Raw genomic sequence first — 22,320 nt, 5'->3', positions numbered from 1 at the left:
TTTTCATTACTATAAAATTATAAATACTATCAACTATAAAGTTAACATAAAATTTATAGGTTTTGTCATATGAGCAACAGAGAGGTTTGGCTCCATCGATCTAGGGTTTCTGTAACTACAGCAACGGTAGATCGCTTTGAACCTCTGCATACCTACAAACGCTGTCAGCTACACGTCCTTTAGATAACGAAAGTGTAGTCGCGGTCTTCATGAATCCCCCTCAGGGGGAGGGCGCGGGGCCTCCCCCAAATGAAGATGCAGAGCGACAGAAGAGCAAATAAAATGACAAGCCAGAGAATCGACAAGAGGACAACACAGATCTGAACTCTCAGACGAAAAAGGAGGAAAATAGTCGCCCCAAAGTAACCTCGACCACTTGCAAACCAGTTGCAACAGAACGCCCGAAGGTAGAACTTCCAAGTCATCGAATCAATGCTCAGATACAATTTATGAGAGACCATGCTTTGATAGGCAAATTTATAGGACTCTGGCCAACTGAAAAAGCTCTGCGTGGATGGATAGCAGCTAAATGGCATCCTAAAGGACACATCACTCTGCAGTTGGGGCCCAAAGGGTTCTTTACAGCCATTTTTAACTGTCTCGAGGATCGAAACAGGGTTCTAGATGGAGGGCCGTATTTCTTCAATGCTGCCGAACTGTATCTCAGAAGCTGGGTAGAGCACTTCAACCCTGATAAAGAGGACCTCAGCTGGGCTCCAGTCTGGATAAGATTGTATTCCCTGCCTGTGGAATATTGGGAAGAAGCCTCCTTACAAGCAATAGGAAATGTTCTGGGCGAGTTTATCAAAGTTGCAGAGGAAACAAAACTCCAAAGATACACCTCTTTTGCATGAATCTGTGTATACATGCACCTTAACAAGGCTCTTCCGGATGCGGTAAGTATATACCATGATGATGTTGAATGGGTTTAGTTGATTGATTATGAGCATGTGCCGTTTAGATGCAGAAGATGTCATGCCCTGGGCCACTTATATAGGGACTATCCCCTGACTCAAAAACCCTCAACCCCTTCTGCTCCAGAGAAACCTGAGTCTGATGGCTTTACCAAAGTGACCAACCATAGAAAAGCCACAAGAAATCCGCTCCTAATCATAAGATGCCTCAAGCCAACTCCTCCCAGCCTTCCACATCTAACAGCTTTGAAGCTTTAGCCCGTCAAAAGGATAATAGCTCCGAAAATCCTGTATCCATAGAGAAGGAAGCGCCAAAGGATAAGTTTTTTGCTCATTCAAGCACCAAACCCCCCCCCCAAGATTCTCTGCCCACAAATCCTTTATCTCCAACTAAGCGCAACCTCCCAGCATGGAATAGTCAAGGAATGGAGATGGACAACCTACATTCTGATTCCAGAATACTTACAGAATCCACTGAAGAACTGGATGAGTCTCAGCAAATGGAAGAGGAACTAGAAAGTATAGACATTGGGGAACTGGACATTTTAGGACTAGAGCAGGCATGCAAAACAAAAAACTACGACAAAATTCCAGTTAGACAACTAGAAAACTTGGAGGTGATCCTCTCAAGGGCACAAAGGCAAAAATATCTTGGCATTCAAACGAGAGGTGTTTGGGATGGGAAACTCATTACCAAAGATAACAAAAAGCGAGGAAGGAAAACAGACCTCCAACGAACAATCCGAATAGGAGAAATGCTAATAGAGTCAGGCAGGTACTCTAAGCTAACAAAGTACTACAACTCCCTCCACAATATCTCCCAATGAAGTTAATATCATGGAATATCAGAGGCCTCAATGGCCCAGGGAAAGGAAGACTTCTCAAAAACTTGATAATGCAAGAAAAACCACAAATCATATTCTTGCAAGAAACTAAATGTAATTCATCAGCTCTGGAAAGAATTGCAACAAAAGCATGGCCAGGAAGTCTCTCTGTCGCAGTAGATGCTGATGGAGCGTCTAGAGGCTTAGCAATTATATGGGACGCTCGTACCATTAAGCTCAATAACTTTCATGTTGCTAAGAATTTCATTCAAGCAATTTTTCACATCTCAGGGACCAATATACACGGGCATCTAACCAATGTGTATTTTCCCTAGGATGCCATGCACAAAATAGAAATCTTGAACACCCTCTCAGCAATCAACTCTGATAGGATGCACCCTCTATGGATCGCCGGGGGCGACTTCAATATGATCACCAACCTGGAGGAGAAAAGGGGAGGCAGAATCAGTAGCAATAAGGAAGGGAACAACCTAAAAGAGTTCATTCAGAACAATTGGCTCATAGACCTTCCCTTCAATAATGGACTCTTTACCTGGAACAACAAAAGAGCAAGGATGCATCAGATAGCCTCTCGTCTAGACAGATTCTTACTATCAGACAACATGATTCACATTGGAGGAGACTTTGCAGCTTCCATCTTGCCGATCTCTGGATCCGATCACTGGCCAATCTCCCTTCAGTGGTCTCGTCCTGGTAAAAAAACACACAGACCTTTTCACTTTGAGGCTTTCTGGATGTCTCATCCGGAGTTCATTAACCTGATAAAAACAAAATGGAACAATTTATGTCCTCCTAATCATAACTCTTTTGGCAATATATTTATGGCTCAGAGTAACCTTGATAAGGATATGAAATAGCTGTAGCAAAAAATTATAGTCGAAGACCGATCAGAAGACTTGGCAGTACAGGAAAAACTTCTGGAATCGCAAATCTCAGAGAGGGAAAATCAGGAAGAAATGTTATGGAGGCAAAAATCAAGGATCAGATGGCTTAAAGATGGAGAGAAAAATACAAAAAAATTTCACAAAACCACAATCCAGCGTAGAATGAACAACAACTTCTCCCATCTCCAGAATGCGCAGGGCATAAAAGTGGAATCACATGAAGAAATTGAAAACGAACTTCTAAACTATTTCAAGCAGGCGCATAAGGAGCCCCACATAGACAGGACGCAGTCCATAGGAAAAATTACAAGGAACATTCCTAAACTTATTACAGAGGAGCATAACCAACTCCTTCTTAGGCCTGTAGACTTACAGGAGGTGGAAGTGGCAGCTCGTCAATTGAAAGCTGGGAAAGCGCCTGGGCCGGATGGGTTCACCTCTAATTTCTTCCACTCTTTCTAGGATTTGATCAAAATGGAGGTTTGGCAGGTGGTTGAGGAGTCAAGAAACATGCGATGGATGCTTCCAGGAATGAATGCTACATTTATAGCCCTTATTCCCAAGGAAGCTCAACCCAGCACCCCGGACAAGTTCAGGCCTATTGCCCTGTGCAACATAATTTACAAGATTGTCTCCAAAATTATAGCATCCAGACTCAAACTACTGCTCCCTCTAATTATCTCTCCGGAGCAATCTGGGTATGTTGAAGGCAGGTAGATCACGGACAGAATCATCTTGACTCATGAAATTATTCATTCTTTGAAGCATTTCAAAAATTCAGGTATGCTTCTTAAAATAGATCTTTCTAAAGCATTTGATAGTTTGAGCTGGCAGTACATTAGGGAAGTTCTTATTGCCTTTGGCTTTGCTCCTCCTTGGGTTAGGTGGGTCATGAGCCTAATCACTTCATCCTTCTTTTTGATTCTGATTAATGGCATTCCCTCCTCCCCCTTTCATCCTTCTCGGGGAATCAGACAGGGAGACCCTCTTTCTCCCTTCCTTTTTGTTATTATGGCAGAAGGTTTGGGCCGAAGTATTAAAAAAGCTCAGCACTCACAGCTCCTAAGAGGTTTGTCTTTTCATAACTCCTCCGCTTTTACCCACCAGCAATTTGTTGATGACAATATGCTTTTTGGTCATCCCTCTGTCCAGGAAGCTCGTCAGCTCAAATTGATATTATCAGATTTCTCGGACGCCTCAGGTGCCAATATCAACAAAGTCAAATCCCAAATCTTCTTTTTTCACACTCCTGTTGTAACCCAAGTAGCCATTGCCCGCATTCTTGGTTTCTCCATTGCTGTCCTCCCTTCCAATTACTTAGGAGCACCCATGATTGCCTCAGCCTTGAAGCATTCTTCTTGGAAGATCCTTTTAGAAAAGCTGGAAGCCCGCCTCTCCTCATGGACTCACAGGACCCTCAATATGGCAAGTAGGTTAGTTCTTATAAAAGTTGTTCTTCAATCCATGCCGCTTTATCTCTTCTCAATCCTAGCGGCTCCCAAATGGGTTCTTAAAGAAATCAAGCATATTCAACGATCTTTCTTATGGGGCAATTCTGGTCAAGGCCGAAAATGGGCCCTTGTCAAATGGGACACCGTTTGCCTTCCAAAATGCGCAGGAGGAACTGGCCTTAGGGATCCCTATCACAGCAACGTGGTCATGGGGGCTCGAATATGGTGGAAATGGCTGTCTGTACCATTCACCCCATGGGCTACTCTTTGGACAGCAAAATATGCTAACAATCGCCCAACAGAAGAGCTAATTAGAATGTCAGAAGTCAGCATGGGATCCCTAATCTAGAACTCAACCAAGCAACATAGAAGCCTGATCTAGCAGCACAGTTTTTGGGAAGTTAAGGATGGCAACACAACAAGGTTTTGGGAAGACTCTTGGCAGCAGCAACCCAAGATAAAGGACCTGATCTCTCATATGCAAATCCCGGAGCAGGATATTCAGGCCTATGACAAAATCAACATGTTCTGGCTTCCCTCTCCATTACAAGGTCACAGGCAATGGACTCAGGCGGATCAAATCTTAAGGCATGGATTAGAACAAGCTCAACAATCACTCAGATGACAAGGACATACTTAGATGGGGTTATGAAGAAAAAGGCACCTTTTCCACCAGAGAAGCTTACAATTTAATAATTAAGGAGCACATGGTCAAAAACCCAATCTGGAGCAAAGTCTGGGACACTAACAATTGGCCAAAAATTTCCACCTTTCTCTGGCTCTTATGTCAAAACAAGATCCTAACATGGGACAATCTCAGGAAAAGGAACTATCATGGGCCCTCCATGTGCCCGATCTGCAGACAAGAAGAGGAATCCATAAAGCACCTTATGCACTCATGTCCTACTGCGCGCAAGCTCTGGGAAAAAGTCAGTTTTTGGTGTCAGAAGGAAGGTAGAATACAGGGGGACATCAAAGCCACTATCAGCAACTGGGATAGAAATCCGTATCAAAGAAAGATCTTGAACTCACTATGGAAACTCATCTCGGGCTTCCTCATGTGGACCATTTGGAAGGAGAGAAATCAGAGAATCTTCAAGGATCTATCAGTGCCCCTGGAGAATCTTTGGAAAACTATATGCCAAAATATCAAGGAAACATTACTTCTCCATGACTGGTTTCAGGAGGACTTTCCCTCTACCCCCCAGGAACAAAATATTTGGGACAATTGGAACCTTCAATGGAATCAGGAACCTAGCTCCAAAGAACCATCGCATTCATCTAGTCATTCTCTTGAAAAATGGATCCCTCCTCCCATGAATATGTATCAGCTAAACTTTGATGGCGCCTCGAAAGGCAACCCAAGTGATGCGGGCTTCAGAGGAATTTTCAGAGACCACAAAGGCCTTCCTCTTCTTACCGTTTTAGGTTCACGAGGCTGGGACACCAATAATTTGGCAGAACTGGAAGGTCTCTGGCAGGGAATTATTCTAGCTCAAAATAATGGATTCTTTCTGCTTATCATAGAAGGTGACTCTCAGCTCATCATAAATATGATCACCAAAATTATGCAAGGCACCCCCTCAGGGAAAGTTAGCAGTAGCTGGAGAATGGCGAAACAGCTCGAGCTCATTGAAATCTGGCTCTCTTCTCATAGGGCAATTACCTTCAAGCACATTCGAAGGAACGGAAATAAAGTCGCTAATTTACTAGCTAACATTGGGGTCGAAAGTGAGATGGAACTTCACTCAGGCCCAATATCCAGAATAGTCTCTGAATCTCAACTCACGGACTTCAATAATCTGGTGAAGAATGACATGTATCAAGGAGAAGAAGAGCACCCAGATGTGGGTGATTTCAGAGTTCATTAATGGAGATATTAATGAGCGACAATGCTCAGCCATGCCAGCTGTTGGCCAGCGCTAATCTCCAAGACCTCACCTGGCGCATGATGGTTCACCTCAGGTGCGAGCCGATCAGTCTGCAGGTTGATATTAATGCTCACATCCGCCGAGACAACGTAGGAGCTGGCTTTATCATGGAGTTTTCGGCTTTCAATTCCATTGCCTGTGACCCGTCTCATATTCGTTGCTTGCCTCCTGCTGGATTCCCCTGCAGGATTTCGTTCTCAGAGGTTCAGTGCTGATTCCTGGCTATTCTTCATTCTGGTTCTGGGAGGTCTGGCTCCCACTCTTTGTCCTGCTCTCTGAGCATTCCTCAGATTCCTGTTGTGCAGTTCAGCCCCCGACATTCTCCTAGAAGTTTCTGCGCTTCTGTGCTCTCCCCTTGTCGCCTAACCATGGTCAGGCATAGAATGAGAAGTCGTCATGGCGGAAACAGGGGTGGTCATGCGCGGCCTCGATCATCTCATTCTATGGATCAGCCTTCGCCCCATGTCTCTTCGCCTTCGTCCCAATCGCCTTCTCCCCCGTCCAGCCCTGCTAGAAATCCCTTCCCGCATAATGCTTTTCAATCTACCCACTTCAAATTTCAGAGTAGCTTAAATAAGCCCATTATTACTGCTAATATTACCATAATTTTCGCCGAGGAAGAAGCTCTGGTTCGGCCTCCGGAGAGTAATGTAGCAGAGCATACTCAGGGCGCTCTCAGAGGTGCGACTAGCCTTGGTTCTGGACAGACTTCTGCAGATGAAGGTAAGGTGGAGGGGCATGGCGTTTCATTCGGGAAGGAGGTTAATCCTAGCGCTTTGCAGCCACCAGGTGGCAACCCTCATACAGTCAATGTTTCGATGGCTTTCGCTGCCAGCTCCAGTGGCACCCATACTGAGTCGGTTCCTCCAGATGGCAGCGGAGTGGGAGATGTGGAATATGATGGTGTTTTCTGGCATGACAATGCATGCCCTATCATCGAGGAGCCATTGGACCAGGACATCCCTATGTGATGCCACTTGGTCTCCTTCCTGTCTGCTCAACATTCTCCTTTTGGTCGTGGGTAAGGTTCGGTCTCTTCTGTTTTTTGGATGCTCAGGCTTTGTATCGGCGGTCAGGCAAACTGGTTCCATGTCTTTGTGACTCGGAAGTTTAAGATTCTGGTTCTGCTCAGGTGGTTCGACAATCTGGTTTTAAGTCTTTTTGGCTCAATATCTCATGATCTCCCGGCTGGTCTGTACAGTTTTGCTAACTATAGGCTTGGTTTTTGTAATGTTTCAAAGAGTTTATCCTACTTCTGCTCCATGGCTTACCAATCTATGTCAGGCTTCTATGGCTGGTTTAAGCATCACTGTAATGGTCTTTTCCCAAGTTTGGGATGGCCCAGTTCTCCTGAAAGCATTCATATGCTCATGTCTGAGGCCTCTGCCTCTTTGTAACTTTATTTTCATCTTCTCTTAATAGATTTAGTCTTTACTTAAAAAAAAAAAAATTAACATAAAATTTATTAAGTTTTCATTTTTTTAGTTATAGAAAACACTACAGACTTTGAAGTAAATCATCCTGCTACTTAAGGGACTTTTTTTTTTTATATTAGTTGATTTTAATTTATTCGAAATTTATATATATAAATATAAACTTCGAATTAAAAAAGAATATATATATATATATATATATATATATATATATATATATATATATATATATATATATATATATATCTTCTTTTTTAATTGGAAGTTTATATTTATATATAAATATCTTTCTTTTTAGTGTTGATTTTTGATTTCAAAAGTAGTGCTACCAATAATAGTAGTTTTTTGGAATATAGCTACAAATTAGTTCAAACTGTGGTCTTGGCTAATGGTACTATCAAAAACCTAAATAATTAAAAAAATAGCTCCTAAATCATTGCATAAAAAACAATTAATCAATTAATTAATATTTTTTAAAATTATATTAATTAGCCCAATGCATAAATTAGATGATCGAACTTTTGATATGTGTATATTAGGAATAATGTATAATATTTTGTTGAGGTTAAATCTCTACTTTTCACTAAATAATTATTGATAATTAAATCAAATTTTTGGAAGCCCTCCTCCAAAATAGACAGAGATCAATTATTATTATTTATTATTAGTATAAAAAAATTAATATATAAGCTAAACATATATACATTTAAAAAACATGTAAGAACATTCTTACCAATGCAAACTTACTCTCACTTTTCCATGGATATTCTTAATCTATAAATAGGCCTTGTTACAATGCCATGTGTTAATACTATGGCATATCAATACCACATGCCCCAAAAAAGGAAATTTGTTTCATATGATACTTGTTCATATGACATTTTTTTAATTAGTATATTTAATTAAAATGGAAAAAATGGTATAACTACTTTGGAGATAAATAAAACTTTTGATTTGTGAATAGTGTTAGTAATATTTTAGAATATTTCATAAATGTTAAAACACCACCATCTACCTAATAATAATTATTTATAATTAAATTAAAATTCTAGAACACTTGTTCCAAAATACAAAAACCTATGATTATAAAAATGAACCAAATAAAAAAATGAAAAGAAAAAATATCCATAATAAATTTAGATTAAGAAAAGAAATTACAATGCAAATTTATTCAAGGAAAAAAAATAACAATAAGCAAACCAACAAATTTCCCGGAAAAATACAAAAAAACAAAATAGTATATATATATATATATATATAATTTTGACAAAAAATATCTAAAATCCTTTAAAACTCAATACAACTTTTAAGCAATTATTCCAAGTTGCTAGAATAAGTGGATTGTCAATTTACCTACTTCATATATTGTCCAAATTTATTGAAAATTTAATGTTGTGCTCAAAGAACATATAGATTACATTTTTCTCAAACACATCTTTAAATTTATTATTACTAAATATTTTTTCAATTCTAAACATCACATTTACTTCAACCAAATTAAAATCTTAAATCTCATTTACTTCAACCAAATTAAAATCTTAAATCTCGATTATACTTTATATACTTCAATTAAAAAGAAAGTCAAATCTCCATTATTTTTCCCAAAATTTTCATTAAAATGTTGAAAATTACCTATTGTAAATAGTTAAAAAACATATAAAAATAAAATCGAATATCTATTTTGCTTTATATACTTTAACCAAAAAATATATTATAAACTTAACTAATCCTAAAAACCAATTATTCGCTAAACCACTGCACTTTTCTTTTTCAATTTTAATCCATTTAAAACATTTTTTAATTAATGTTATATTAAAAATCTACTAATTTGCTTTCTATTTATCCAACAATCATTACCCCTAATCTTTTTTCCCTTAATTTAATCATTATTTATATTTATATAATTCCCCTCACTTTTTTTTCTCTATGACTTTATCTAATTAATTAAATTTCTTTCTTTTATTTCTAATTTAATATTATATCATATTTATATTAATATATTTTAAAATTTTCAATAATTTTATTTCTAATTTAATATTATATCATATTTATATTAATATATTTTAAAATTTTCAATAATAATATATTTAATAAAAAAATTGATTTAATTTTTAATTAGTAAATTTACTCGGGTGTTTATTTACCATGGGTACTTTATTTTTCTATTTTGATTTTTCTCAATCCTTTGGATTCCACATTTCGGCCATATTTTTTTTATTTTTCCTATTTTTAAAGTATTACATTCTTAAAGTATTATTTTGTTGGTCTAGATGATATAGGTTATTCACTTGAAATGTTATATGTTTGATGATATAGGTTGTTCAATTGAAATGTTCTATGTTTTAAAATTTGGATATTGTTTGTTTTTTTTTTCCCTTTTTCAACAATATTTCTTTTAGTGTTTTTAATTTGGTTTTGGTATTAGGTTTTTAATATTTGGTTTTTACGTTGATAGAGATTGTCTATTCAAAATATAATATTTTTTAATTTTTCTAATTTTGTTTTGGTATTAGGTTTTTACCATATAATTTTTCTAATTTTGTTTTCGTATTAGGTTTTTACCATATAATTTTTCCAGTTTTATATTGATAGAGATTGTCTATGTGAAATATAGTATTTTAAAATGTTGTATATTGGATATTTTATTTTTTACTTTATTTGTTTGTTTTTGGGTTTTTTAAGTATTAGTTTTTTTTGTCCTTAATGATAGAAATAGCTCACTTAAAATGTCGTATGTTTAAAAAGAATTCAATTTGTTCTTTCGAATTCTTTTTTAGATATAATTAATTGTGAAAATATTTTGTAAAAATATTAAATAAAAATTTAGAAAATACATTATATATCTTAAATTAAAAAAAAAAAATAGAAAAAGACCAAAAGAAATAAGGGGAAGGCATTGTTAAGCATCATCATGCATCCCAACTTCGCACCTCTAAACCTCCTCTCCTCGCTTACTCCGACAACCACACGATCTATTCTCCACACTTACTCCGACAACCACACAATCTATTGGTCATTATAGAAATGACATCCATTGACGCGGTTGTTAATGAACCTCCCTCTCCGCAGCCTCCCCCACAACCACATAGAGTCTTGGCCACCATAGTAATGTCTTCGATTGTTGTGGTGGTTAGTGAGAGTCGTTCGGAGGAGAGGAGAAATGTAAGTGATGTTGGTGTAAGTTGCATGTGTAGGTGAAGGTGTGGGGAAGGTTGTAGTTAGTGATTTGGGCATGGATTAATGTTATTGTTATCGTGACCAGTGGGTCATATGGTTGCGGAAATAGCTAGAGAGGGTCAAGGAGGTGGGATTGGTTAAGTGCATGGTTTTGATTTGCATCTATACATATTATGGAAGTCAAGGGATCATAAGGAAAAGGTTATCTGCGTAAGTATAGGATGCATATGCATGTGTGTGGGGTTGTTATGGAGAGGCAATGTCAAGTGGGTGTGGGGAGAGGGATGCGGAGAATCACTTATTCTATAGTTTTTTTGCATTTGGTTTTTACTTTTTGTGTTTATTTTTGTTGGTTTTTTTTTTTTTTTTTATAAGTTATTTTTTATAAATTCATTTTTTCTAAATAATTTCTTTAATTGCTTTTTTTTTCTTTCTTTTCATTTTTTCGTTTATTTTACTTACATTTTGAGTTTTATTATGTATTTTGTTAATCCAATTTTGTAATGTTTTAGCGTCATACATTTATCTTTAATTTTCCTTTTTGAAGTCTATTTGTGTTTATCTTGCACTTTTTTTTTAAATAAATTTTATTCGTATTTGTCTATCACTCTTTCTTTTCTCTAAAATTGATTTTATAGAATCTTATTTATTTATTTGTTCCGTTTTTACATTTTTCTTTCTACGAAAATATTTTTCTTTCTTACATATAATTGGCTATGAAATTTGTCTTTTTCATTTTTGAGAATAATATTCTTGTGTCTTTTTCTCCTTTTTCCATTTTTTTTTGTAAGTCAACCACTTTTATTAATTCAAGGAAAACTGGCATCCTCATGAGTAAACTCCAAAATATTGATGGCCTCAATCCTATCGGATTTGTTAGCCAATTGGTAGAGTCAAAAAGACACAAACATCAGAAAAAGAAAACTAGAATACCAACGAACGATTGCCCAAGTGGATCAAAATTATCCCAAAACTAAAATACATCACATAATCATCATTAAGTATCCATCTTAGTCGTTATAAAAATGCTTCATGTGCATGTGCCTCCATGTGTGCCATTCTCCCTTAAAAGTTATCCAATGGTCCTAGAGATGCTTCTGACCTCTACGAAGGGTGTCTAATGGAGCTACCATATGCCACTAGTTATGCTAGATGTCATTTACAAAAAATACCTTATTGCATTCATTTTGTTGATATCTGGGTATTTTTTCTATTGATGGAGTCACTTGATGAATTTGAGACTCAAGTGAAATGAAGGGCAGATGTAGGTCAACACACCCATGGGAAACAACATTTTTCTTCACTAACTTCTCCCCTTCATCTAGGTGGTGCACATGATGCACCACCCCATGTCCATAGAGACCTGCCCCTCTCCGACCTTGGCCTTGATGATGAAGCATAACACCTGTAATGGAAACTTTACTCGGCCCACACCATTATTTCTCGCCAACTCTCCAATTCCCTATACAATTGAACCGCCTCCAAGCCTAAAAGTCTCCAACCACTGACACACTAGTGCCCCACTCCAAAGACCCATTATCAAGACATTCCCTGACTTTATATATTCTACTGCTTTAAATTCACAGAAACGACAACCTCCAACCCCACTCTATGTGTTGAACCCACTAGTCAAAAAACCACCACTCACAAAATGCCTACAGGGTCTCCAACCGAGCCTACTAATTCCAACTGCAACAACATAGACAAGTATACCACCTACCACCAACCCTTTGCCCCACCACCCTTTTATAGAAAAGAAACCAACATAGGAAAAATCACACACCATAGTGGGGCTTTTAAATTTCTAATTGGCCACCCTAGCTTGAACCTAGGCCCCCCACAACTTTCCTCCAGGATTAAAAAATGAAAAAAACCAAGATACAAAAATATAAAAGCAAGAAAATGAGACTAGAAAAACTAAGAGATTTGAGTGACCACTTAACAAAGGCCTAGAGGACAAACCATGGGACCTAGAGACTCATGCAGCCATGTCAAAGCCTATAGTAGAGCCAAAGAGCCAAACTTAGATGAACCAAACCATGGTAGAAAGAGATATACTACAATTTCATTACATCACCAAATATGTACAATAGTTTACTAAGTCAACCATTTGGGGCATAGATATTCAAAATGGTAGAATGAGGTATACTACAATTTGAATCCGTCACCAAATCAATGTAGTCCTATTGTGAGACAGTTCATATTTGGTGTGTTGTGATAAGGCTTGAAGAGAGCTATACTACAACTTCACTCCATCACCAAATATGTACAACACTTTACTATGCCAACCATTTGGGGCATAGACATTCAACCTAGTTGAATGAGATATACTACAATTGAATCCATCACCAAATTGATGTAGTCTTATTGTGAGACAATTCATATTTGGTGTGTTGTGATAAGGCTTGAAGAGTAGGCATCCCAAGCTTTTGCTAAGTCATAAACTTTTTGGTATATCTAGTTTATGGGATATTGGATATACTCTTGGTGTTATAATGGAAACTCAATGATTACATATAAGCCCTCACCCAACTTACGCTATTGTGCTACCAATTTACCATAGTTAAAAATAATACATGTATGTGTAACATTTCCCAAATAAATTCTAACATAATTTTACTTGATTAATTTTAAATAATTTTACAATGAACCATATTGTTTAACAAATTATGTAAAAATTTAATTTCTATATAACATATCATTATGTTCTCTTTACTTTTCAATTTAATTAAAAATTTTAAATATATGTTATTTCAATTTCTATCCAATTTTAATTTTATAACATTAAACCTTTTTTGCTTTTTGTAATTTTAATGTTTTTTGTGATTACTTATTATTTTAGATTTATATATATTTAATCTATAAATAAATTTATTTTATAACAAAATAATAATAATTTATCGATGTAATACATACCACTGTTATGTTATGAATTACATAGTTCACAAATTCCACATTATAATAATCTAAAGTACCCTGTAGATGATAAAATTTGCCATGGGAATACCCATAAATCAAACCAACTAGAAAATAAACGAAAATAAAATAAAATAAAAATAAAATTATAATTTAATGTATTTTATAATTTATTTTATTTTTGAAATATATTGTAATATAAACGAGTGAGTGTTTGCTATATATTGATCTCTATCTATATTCATTAATTATTTTATTTATATAACAAAACTATATATACGAAACCAGCAAGTAAATATATTCTATTTATTGAACGTTCGCAAACTAATTGTATTTTCTACGCTAACATACTAACTTCGGTTAAAAAATGTATTTATTTATTTAAATTTCAGTTAGTTAATCTTTAAACAAATTGTTGGAAAAAATTGTGGTATTTTTAGCTAGTATGTTTCATAAATCCATGTCCTTAAATTAGTGCATTTCATTTAAAAGACATTCAAAAGAATTTACAACACAACATCATTAACCATTTAACGACGTGTTGGCTGTTATCGTAGAGTTCTTCCATTCCTTTATCGTTGTCCGCGAATTTCAAACTGTTCATGTTCCACGTATTGCTTTGATCAGAACACATATATTCAAACCCATTTCTCTCTGCGCCCACTGACGCACCAAATCCCATGTAGAAGTCTTCTAATTACATAACGTATTACAGTCAAGTGACGATGATTCGTTCATATCAAACAAATTTTCTGGTAGTCTAGCTTCATGTTCTGCAAAAATATCGGAATGGGCAGGTTACTGGTCAGCTAAACTCAACATAGAAAAGGTAAGAGTTTCTAGTTCGATATGGGACATCTGTTACCCAAAGCTGATGGGTTTGGAATCTGTGGAGATATTAATCTTATTGTCTGTTAGGGAATTATCTTCTTTGCTAGTTGTTGTACACATTTCAATTTTATTTTAGTTGTATTTTATAGGAGTCCAATTCTATTTCAGGTTGTGTATTTTTTTTTTGTGTTTCAAAGATCAGGTTGCTGATATTTTAACAAAGCTATTGGGAAGAATGTATTTGAATTTCAAAAAGAGAAATTAGACATTGTAACAGATGAGATTAAGAAAGAATGTTGAGATATTACTCTTACTGTCTGTTAAGTGTCATCACATTTAATTTCCTTATCTGCTAAGTATGATGGACAATTCAGTTTTACTTGAGTTCTACTCCATACGTCTAGAATTCTACTTCAGTCATTTATTGTTAATCTATTTAACTATTTTAAATATTAAAAAGAATAATCTCTCTTCTACTTTTAATTTTATAGTTCAGTCATTTATTATTAATCTATTTAACTATTTTAAATATTAAAAAGAGCTACACTTTTCGTTTTCATTCTTTCACAGAATAGCCTTATGTGATGGAATCATTCACAAGTAGACTGCAGCCTGACCTGTAAAAGTTTGCATTTTGTTCAATAGGCTACAGTTAGAAGGCATAATCTCAAATTATAGGATTACTGCACTACAACAGAAGTTGGGGGTTTTGACAATATTTAAGACAATTTTCACGTAAATTGTCTTAACTTGAGACAAAAGAAAAACTGTGTATTGTCTTAAATACTGTCTTTAAGCCGGTGTCTCAAATTAAATTGTCTTAAATATTGTCTTTATAAAGACAACATATAACACATGAATTTTTGTCTCTCCAGAGACAATTTCATTTTTGTCTCTCTAGAGACAATAGTTGGGATTAAAGACGTATTGTCTTTAAAGAGACAATATCTTTGATCCTAACTATTGTCTCTCTAAAGAAAATAGAAAATTACATTCAAAGATAATAGAATATCACTTTTGTCTCATTAGAAACAATAAAATAATGAATCTAGAAAATGTCTCGCCATTAAAATAAACCAATATTAAAAGTATTTAATTAAAAATAAATTACAATATCATTGATTAATTCATATTAGGACACAGTGGAATTGAACCACTAACCGCCTGCTTATAAAGCAGATGCTCTTCCATTGAGCTAGCACCCTTTAAAGAATTATGTGAGAGTTATGGTAGTCCTTGAAATTTCATATATAGGCATTGATTTTAAAACTAACAATTGCACCGAGAAGTGCAAAGGAATGTCGATAGAAGTGGGAGTGTGGAAGCCAATGAGAAAGTGAATAATATGGAAAGTGAATTACAATCGAAATTTTAGTTTCTATATATCTTCTAAAGCATGTAGCAAGGAGGTTAAATTTAAAAAGAAATTTACACTCATAAATGTCCCAGAGCATTGGAAGCCTTTCCAGGCACAAAATATATCAATGTCTGAGAGAATCCCTGAAAAATGGAAATTTTGTAGAGATGTTACACAAATTAAAAGGACATTGGAAGTCATGCGTTTACTAATGTTGGGGATGTCCAATCCCCCTTGATCACTTGGTAATGTGCAATTACAAAAAACTCAGAGACACCGTATCAATCTTTTTTACCCCACCTTGCTTGCCCAATAAATTTTTTGGAGTACCTGTTGCAACATTTTATAGGCTAGTTGAGAAGAAAAAAGACAGAATTTTTTGGAGTACATGTTTTGGTGTTTTATAGGCCACTTGAGAAGAAAAAAAAATATAGAAACCAATCTGACCCACTGCTAGAAATTTATTAACAATTGCGATCTTCTTGGAAGGCAGTAGGTCAATATTACTCCAAGCTTGAATTCTTCTTTTTTTAAACATTGCTATTATCCATCTCCAATAATCAACAACTAAAAAATTATTTACCAAAGGACCTACCCAAATAAGAAATAATCTCCCCAAGATTCATAAGCTTTGATTTATGATTCCACCAAGTAGGGGATTCATCTTGGCCAAAACGAAACCTATTTTTCCTCTCTAACAGCTACTCTTGCTCCTTTTGCAAAAGTGTCAAAGAAAAAATTAGTACACTCAATAAATTGTTGAATCAACAAATGTGTTAAATCTGAGGCATCTGCAAAGTAGAAATTTGGGTATATTACAATACATATCGTGAAATTTGATATCATATGAATAACTCATATAAGAGAAATAATGAAAATATTTTTCAAGTGAAGTTTCCATGGCTAAATGTCAATTCTCCAACACTTGTATTAGAGGTAAAAGTAGTTTGATATTTTTTCCAAAGAATATCTAATACTGAAATAATCAGGTGGAGATTGCAAGTTACATTTAAACTGATGTTCATCAGTCACTCTAGCCATTGAAATGGTCTATATATCAATGCATGTTTTGTACATAGTAAAAGTGGTCAGCTTTTAGGAGCTCTTTCTGGCGGACAAAGACAAATTCTTGGACTAGCCATACTAAAACATCCTGGAATATTTATGCAAAATTAAAACAGCAGTGAGAAGAAAAGAGATTGCATGTACCTTTAATCATATAATTGAGCTAATTTATATTTATGCAGAATTAAAACCATAGTGAGAAGCAAAGAGATTTGATGTAGCTTGAATCATATAATGGAACTAATTTCTAATTGAAATCTTTCCAAACAAGAAGATTAATGTAAAAGAAGGCTTGTAGTATGTAACATTGTAAAAAAATTTGCATGGATGCTTCAGCAAGGTCATTCACGGATTTTTCTGTAAATAAATAGAAGCATCAACTGAAGCAACAGGCTTCTCTACTCACAGTTTAAGGTTTTGCAAAGTTCTTTTCATCCCTTGGACTGGTTCTTCTAGGGATGAAATTTGTGGATTATAATCCGCATCACACAGACAAGCCAAAAGCTATATTTTCTTCCTTAAGTTGTACTTTTGAATAAAAGAAAATGTATCCATGTGATTTGGCTAAAATGGCACCAAGACTCATGTCCACAATCTCTTGAAAGATTTACCTAGGATTTGATCAACCTTGTGGTTGAAGCCATTTTTTGGCATGCCATATGTAACTTCATATGTTAATGCTTTGTTGCAACTATTTGTATGACATTGGGTAATGGATACTTCTAACAACTAGTATAGCGGATCTCTACTTGGGTTGAGTTTAGTAGTGAATGCATTTGTTCAAGCCATCTCCCTCGTCCTTTATGTCCCACGACACTTACTGCCTTGAGCTGGCCCTCACTAGCCTGCCAACACTATCATCAGGCCTAAGGTGCCTTTAATGATGAATTCTAGGCCTGATTTCAGACCTTTTAATCCATCTTTTGGAGGAGCTAGAAACTAAAATTCCTTTATCTAATAGCCTTCGCTATTAGATAGAGGACTTTAGTTTCTAGCTCCTCCAAAAGATGGATTAAAAGGTCTAAAATCTGGCCTAGACTTCATCATTAAGGGCACCTTAGGCCTTATGATAGTGTTGGTAGGCTAGTCAGGGCTAGCTCAGGGCAGTGAGTGTCGTGGGACATAAAGGATGAGGGAGATGGCTTGAATAAATGCATTCACTACTAAACTCAACCCAAGCAGAGATCCGATATCCTAGTTGTTAAAATTATTCATTACCAAGTGTCTTACAAATAGTTGAAACAAAGCATTAACATCTGAGGTTACATATGGCATGCCAAAAAATGGCTTCAACATTATGAAGTGACTTACTTATTTATCATTTTAAGTTTGTTATTCTTCATGCAATGAAATATATTATATAACACAACAATTATTCACAATCTAAACCTTTAAACTTCTGATTGCAATGGATATCATAAAAATTGTGAACATGATAAGATGTATGTATACTAAATTGCTTACCACTACAACTTCAAATTCATCAAAATTGGTTGCTATGGTTTCCCACTAGCAAGGACAAATGACATTTACCCTAGTCTTATTTTTTACCTCAATCTTCCGAATCTCCCTATATAAACGGTGACCAATAATGGAATCATTCTCATACCTTAAAATCAATCCAACATATAGGTATTAGAATCAATTTATCACAACTTACTAAAAAAATCGAATAAAGAATACAACATGATGAACACATCAATTATAACAATAGTAAATACTCAAATAAAAAGACCTAGAATGAACCAAAAAGAAGCAAAAAGATAGGTTTGGCATAACAAGCCCTAGAGCTATGGCTCTTTAATACCACTTGTCATGATCCTACCTATGGTCCCACTCAACAAAGCAGGCACCCACAAACTTAAAATTTTGATTCTTTTGTGCAATCTATTTCCAGAATCTCCACATTATAACAATTAAGGCTTAGGGGCCCATGGGGATTTCGATTTATGGTGAATGGGTGCAATGTTAAGGCACTCCTTGAGATAGGTCACTAGTTCAAATCCCCCGTGGGTGCTTATCTACCAAAAAAGAAAAAAACAATTAAGGCTTTGGGTATAAGTTCTAAAATTGTAGCAAATGAACTCATAGTAAGGTTAAGATGTCCTTCAAATCATGATAATCACAACAGTCTATAGAAAAGAATGCAACATCAAAGACTGCATAATATCTACAGCTTTACTAGTAGGAAGTTCCATGTGAATCCCCCTCGATCCGCTCATTACAAAATGCTGAGATCTGAACTCCATGCTTAAGAGAACTATAGATATGGAGTTGAATGTCCTCTTGCTGTCATGTATGAAAGGCCAAAAGATAATGGTCACATTAATTAGTTGTTCTCAGAAAGATTAAATGTAAGAAAAATATGCAACTAAAGAGAATCTGAAAAAACATGGATATAGATGTAATGGTTTGCAAGTATTGGCACCACCAAACAAGCACCTAATGATTTTTTTTATTGCAAAAACATAGATCTTGTTATCTATGAACTATTTTTGAAGCACTACAACAGAACTACGATGTTGATTATGAGGCAACCAAGAACAATTTTACCTAGGAAAAATGCAATTTTATTTAAAAATATATATTATCACCAAAAGTACACTAAAGGTAAAATACCAACAAATTCATGCCTTTCTTTAAACTTGGTCACAACATATGATGAATGGAATCATTTCATTTTGATGATACCACCAAAATAGAAATGCAAATATGTTTTATACCTCAACCCAAATCTCACATAGTGCTTTCAAAATCAACACTCGGGAACCAGGATCAAGTTACTTGTATGCTATGTTCTCCTCTCTACACAAGAAGGGAAGCCTCAGATCACAGACAAATAAAATCCATACAAGCACAAAAATATTTGAGGCTTAAACACTCACCCACGGGCTGCAATAATTGGAAATTCCCCTTTAGCTACCTATATATGAAAGTAAATAAGCTACTTCAATCACAACACATTTAAAAATTTGATTGCATTCAACGTGGAATAACAGATTCTAGAACTATGTTGTTGAACTACAACGATCATGTCCTATTGTTATGACCTACTTGGTACCAACGATCCTTAAGCTTCTTACATAATGCAGACACCCACATGTCATGCCCAACAACACTTCTGATTACAGGAGGAATTGCCTGCAAAACAAATAACTAGAGGTTGAGATGTATTTCAATTGATATGTTCAAACGATCTTATGAAAAGTCTACATTAATAACAAAGAAATTCCCAAAACATATTGATTCTCTACCCTTCTAGCCATGTTGCTGAACCATTCAAAACATAGCCAAACAAAAGAATGGGCCATAAACAACCACATCATCTTGTCTCCTGTAGCTCTTCTCCTTCACATTACATGTCTATAATAATCTTTATAGAATCGAGACTCATTTTCTCCAAATATTTAGTCTTGTGGATTGTCTCATTGCAAGTAATCTTGATTTCTAGCCTGGCAACCCATATTTAAACATTCACAAATAGTTCCCTTCCCCATGTTGATCACGTATACAACCAGCTTATATGGACTGATTTTCCTACTTTAAATTCCATGCTTGGCATACCATTAAAAGATTATGTCAACCCAAAGAACTATTAAGAGCTACCACTAGTGACAATGATTAGCAGTAATGAACAAATAAGACATACATAGATTGAAAAATATCTATTCCCATTGATACCATCAACTTAGGGAGACGTCTAATGAAATGGACTTTCAAAAAAATGAAATTCTTCCAATCCAAGTGTGTCATCAAGTTAGATTTTCCTATGAAGGAATCTGGAAACCTGTTAACATAAAACTTCCTAGAACTTTGAAAATTACGTAAATAGATTTGTATATCGCATGGTGATATTTTGATGGTGTCAAGTATCCCCACGTATGTGTGAAGCAGGGGACATTCCATTCTTGAACGAAAAGAATTGTATTTCTTTCAAACTTTTTGTTGGGAAAGGGCTAACAATCAAGTAAAATGTATGCTTCACTATTGCATCTATAACATACCTAGCACCCTCTGTCAACCATTGAGGATAGGGGGTACTTCTAAATTTGACATTTTTTTCATTTTTCTATACTGCTCTGATACCAATTCCTCCACTTCCCTGCCATGAATATAAGAATGGTTGTGACAAGAAGGCATATACAAATATAAGCAGAATATAATACACTTTAATCATCAATACCTATATGATATTTGTATATGATCAAGCTTGTGGCTTATGCATATTAGACTCTGTTTTAACAGTTGTAATGATACCAGTCTATGCACTTAATCTTATGGAATAATCATGACCTTGTTGAATAGTACTAATACTTATTACATTGTGTGAAATCCATCCTATGCTTTCTCTTATTCTATATGGGTATCTGTCATCAATTAATCACAGTAAGGTTGTGACAAAATTATGGTAGCATATAAGAGTAGTCATAGTCGTGGGATTAGTACCCTTAAGAATGATAGTATAGTTCAATCTCAATACACTTAGCTCAATCATGCCCTCTTTCTTTACCACCATAAGCATTCAGTACACTAGTTTCCATACTCAATGATCTTCACAACCCACAACCCGCATTCACAAGTTTGTACATAGTTAACATAGCTATAACCTTGACAATATGGATAAGCTATATTAGGTGATCACACTATCTATTAGTATAAGCCTTTCTATTAAGCCCATATAAGGTGACACTATTGATTGTGGGTTGTATTACTGTTATTAACACTTTTATTGGAATGGAGCTTCTATCTTATAGATAAGTAATCACTTCATACTATTCATGTAACCTGTAATACAGTAGTTATGAGTGAATGAAATTATGACTCTAAAGAAGAACTTCAAGAAAGATCTGTTTTCTTCAACATTATTTCTTGCAACTATTCTAATTGACTTACAAGATAAGATTCTAGAGTTTATATTAGGTGGTACAAAATAACACAAAATGTTTATATAGAGATGCTAGTATGTAGCAGCTAAGCTTCAAAAGACGGAGGAAGAGCTTACAGAACTGAAAAGACTTTTGATTGCAATAGAATATGAAAAATCACAGGCTATATTGGAGATGGACAAAACGATGTGTCTCATAAAGGAATTAACATTAAATTTGGAGAGTGCTAACACTTTAGAAAGGCAAGTAACAGTTGACTCTGAATTTGCAAGGCCAAGAGTTGTGGAGAAGGACAATGCTGATTTGGATGAAGAAAATATCATTACGAAGACACAGCTAGAGGTTGAAAAGGAAAGAAATGCATCAGTAATCTTAGAACTACAAGCTGTCAAATAGGAGCTTGAGAATGATATTTCAAAATACCTATGTTCAGTTAAATTGAGGGACATTGCTCTTGAAAATGCAATCGATGCATTGGCAGCTTCTGAAGAGGTGCAGAAGTAGGCAGATGCACTAACCATAGAATTTATGAACAAAAAGAATTTATTTGATAAGCTGAAAGATTATATATGGAAACAAAGGAAAAGCAACATGTTGTAGCTATGGCCAAAGACTGAGAGGGTGACGAGA

The 22,320-nt window shown here is 35.3% G+C and overlaps 1 protein-coding gene across 1 annotated transcript; it reads left to right on the top strand.

Annotated features, from left to right (window-relative positions):
• The first annotated feature begins 449 nt into the window (after positions 1 to 449).
• On the top strand, positions 450 to 854 carry LOC149264110 (uncharacterized). The gene has a single exon (XM_089395587.1). It carries the CDS (start codon positions 450 to 452, stop codon positions 852 to 854), a length of 405 nt encoding a protein of 134 aa, XP_089251713.1.
• Positions 855 to 22,320: the final 21,466 nt, after the last annotated feature.

Source organism: Pinus tabuliformis, chromosome 6 (assembly GCF_031772625.1).
Source record: "Pinus tabuliformis cultivar Carrire ecotype Pingquan chromosome 6, CPIR1, whole genome shotgun sequence".
Lineage (NCBI taxonomy): Eukaryota > Viridiplantae > Streptophyta > Pinopsida > Pinales > Pinaceae > Pinus > Pinus tabuliformis.
Note: the sequence above shows the minus strand (reverse complement) of the source record. Positions and strands in the feature narration are given on the sequence as shown.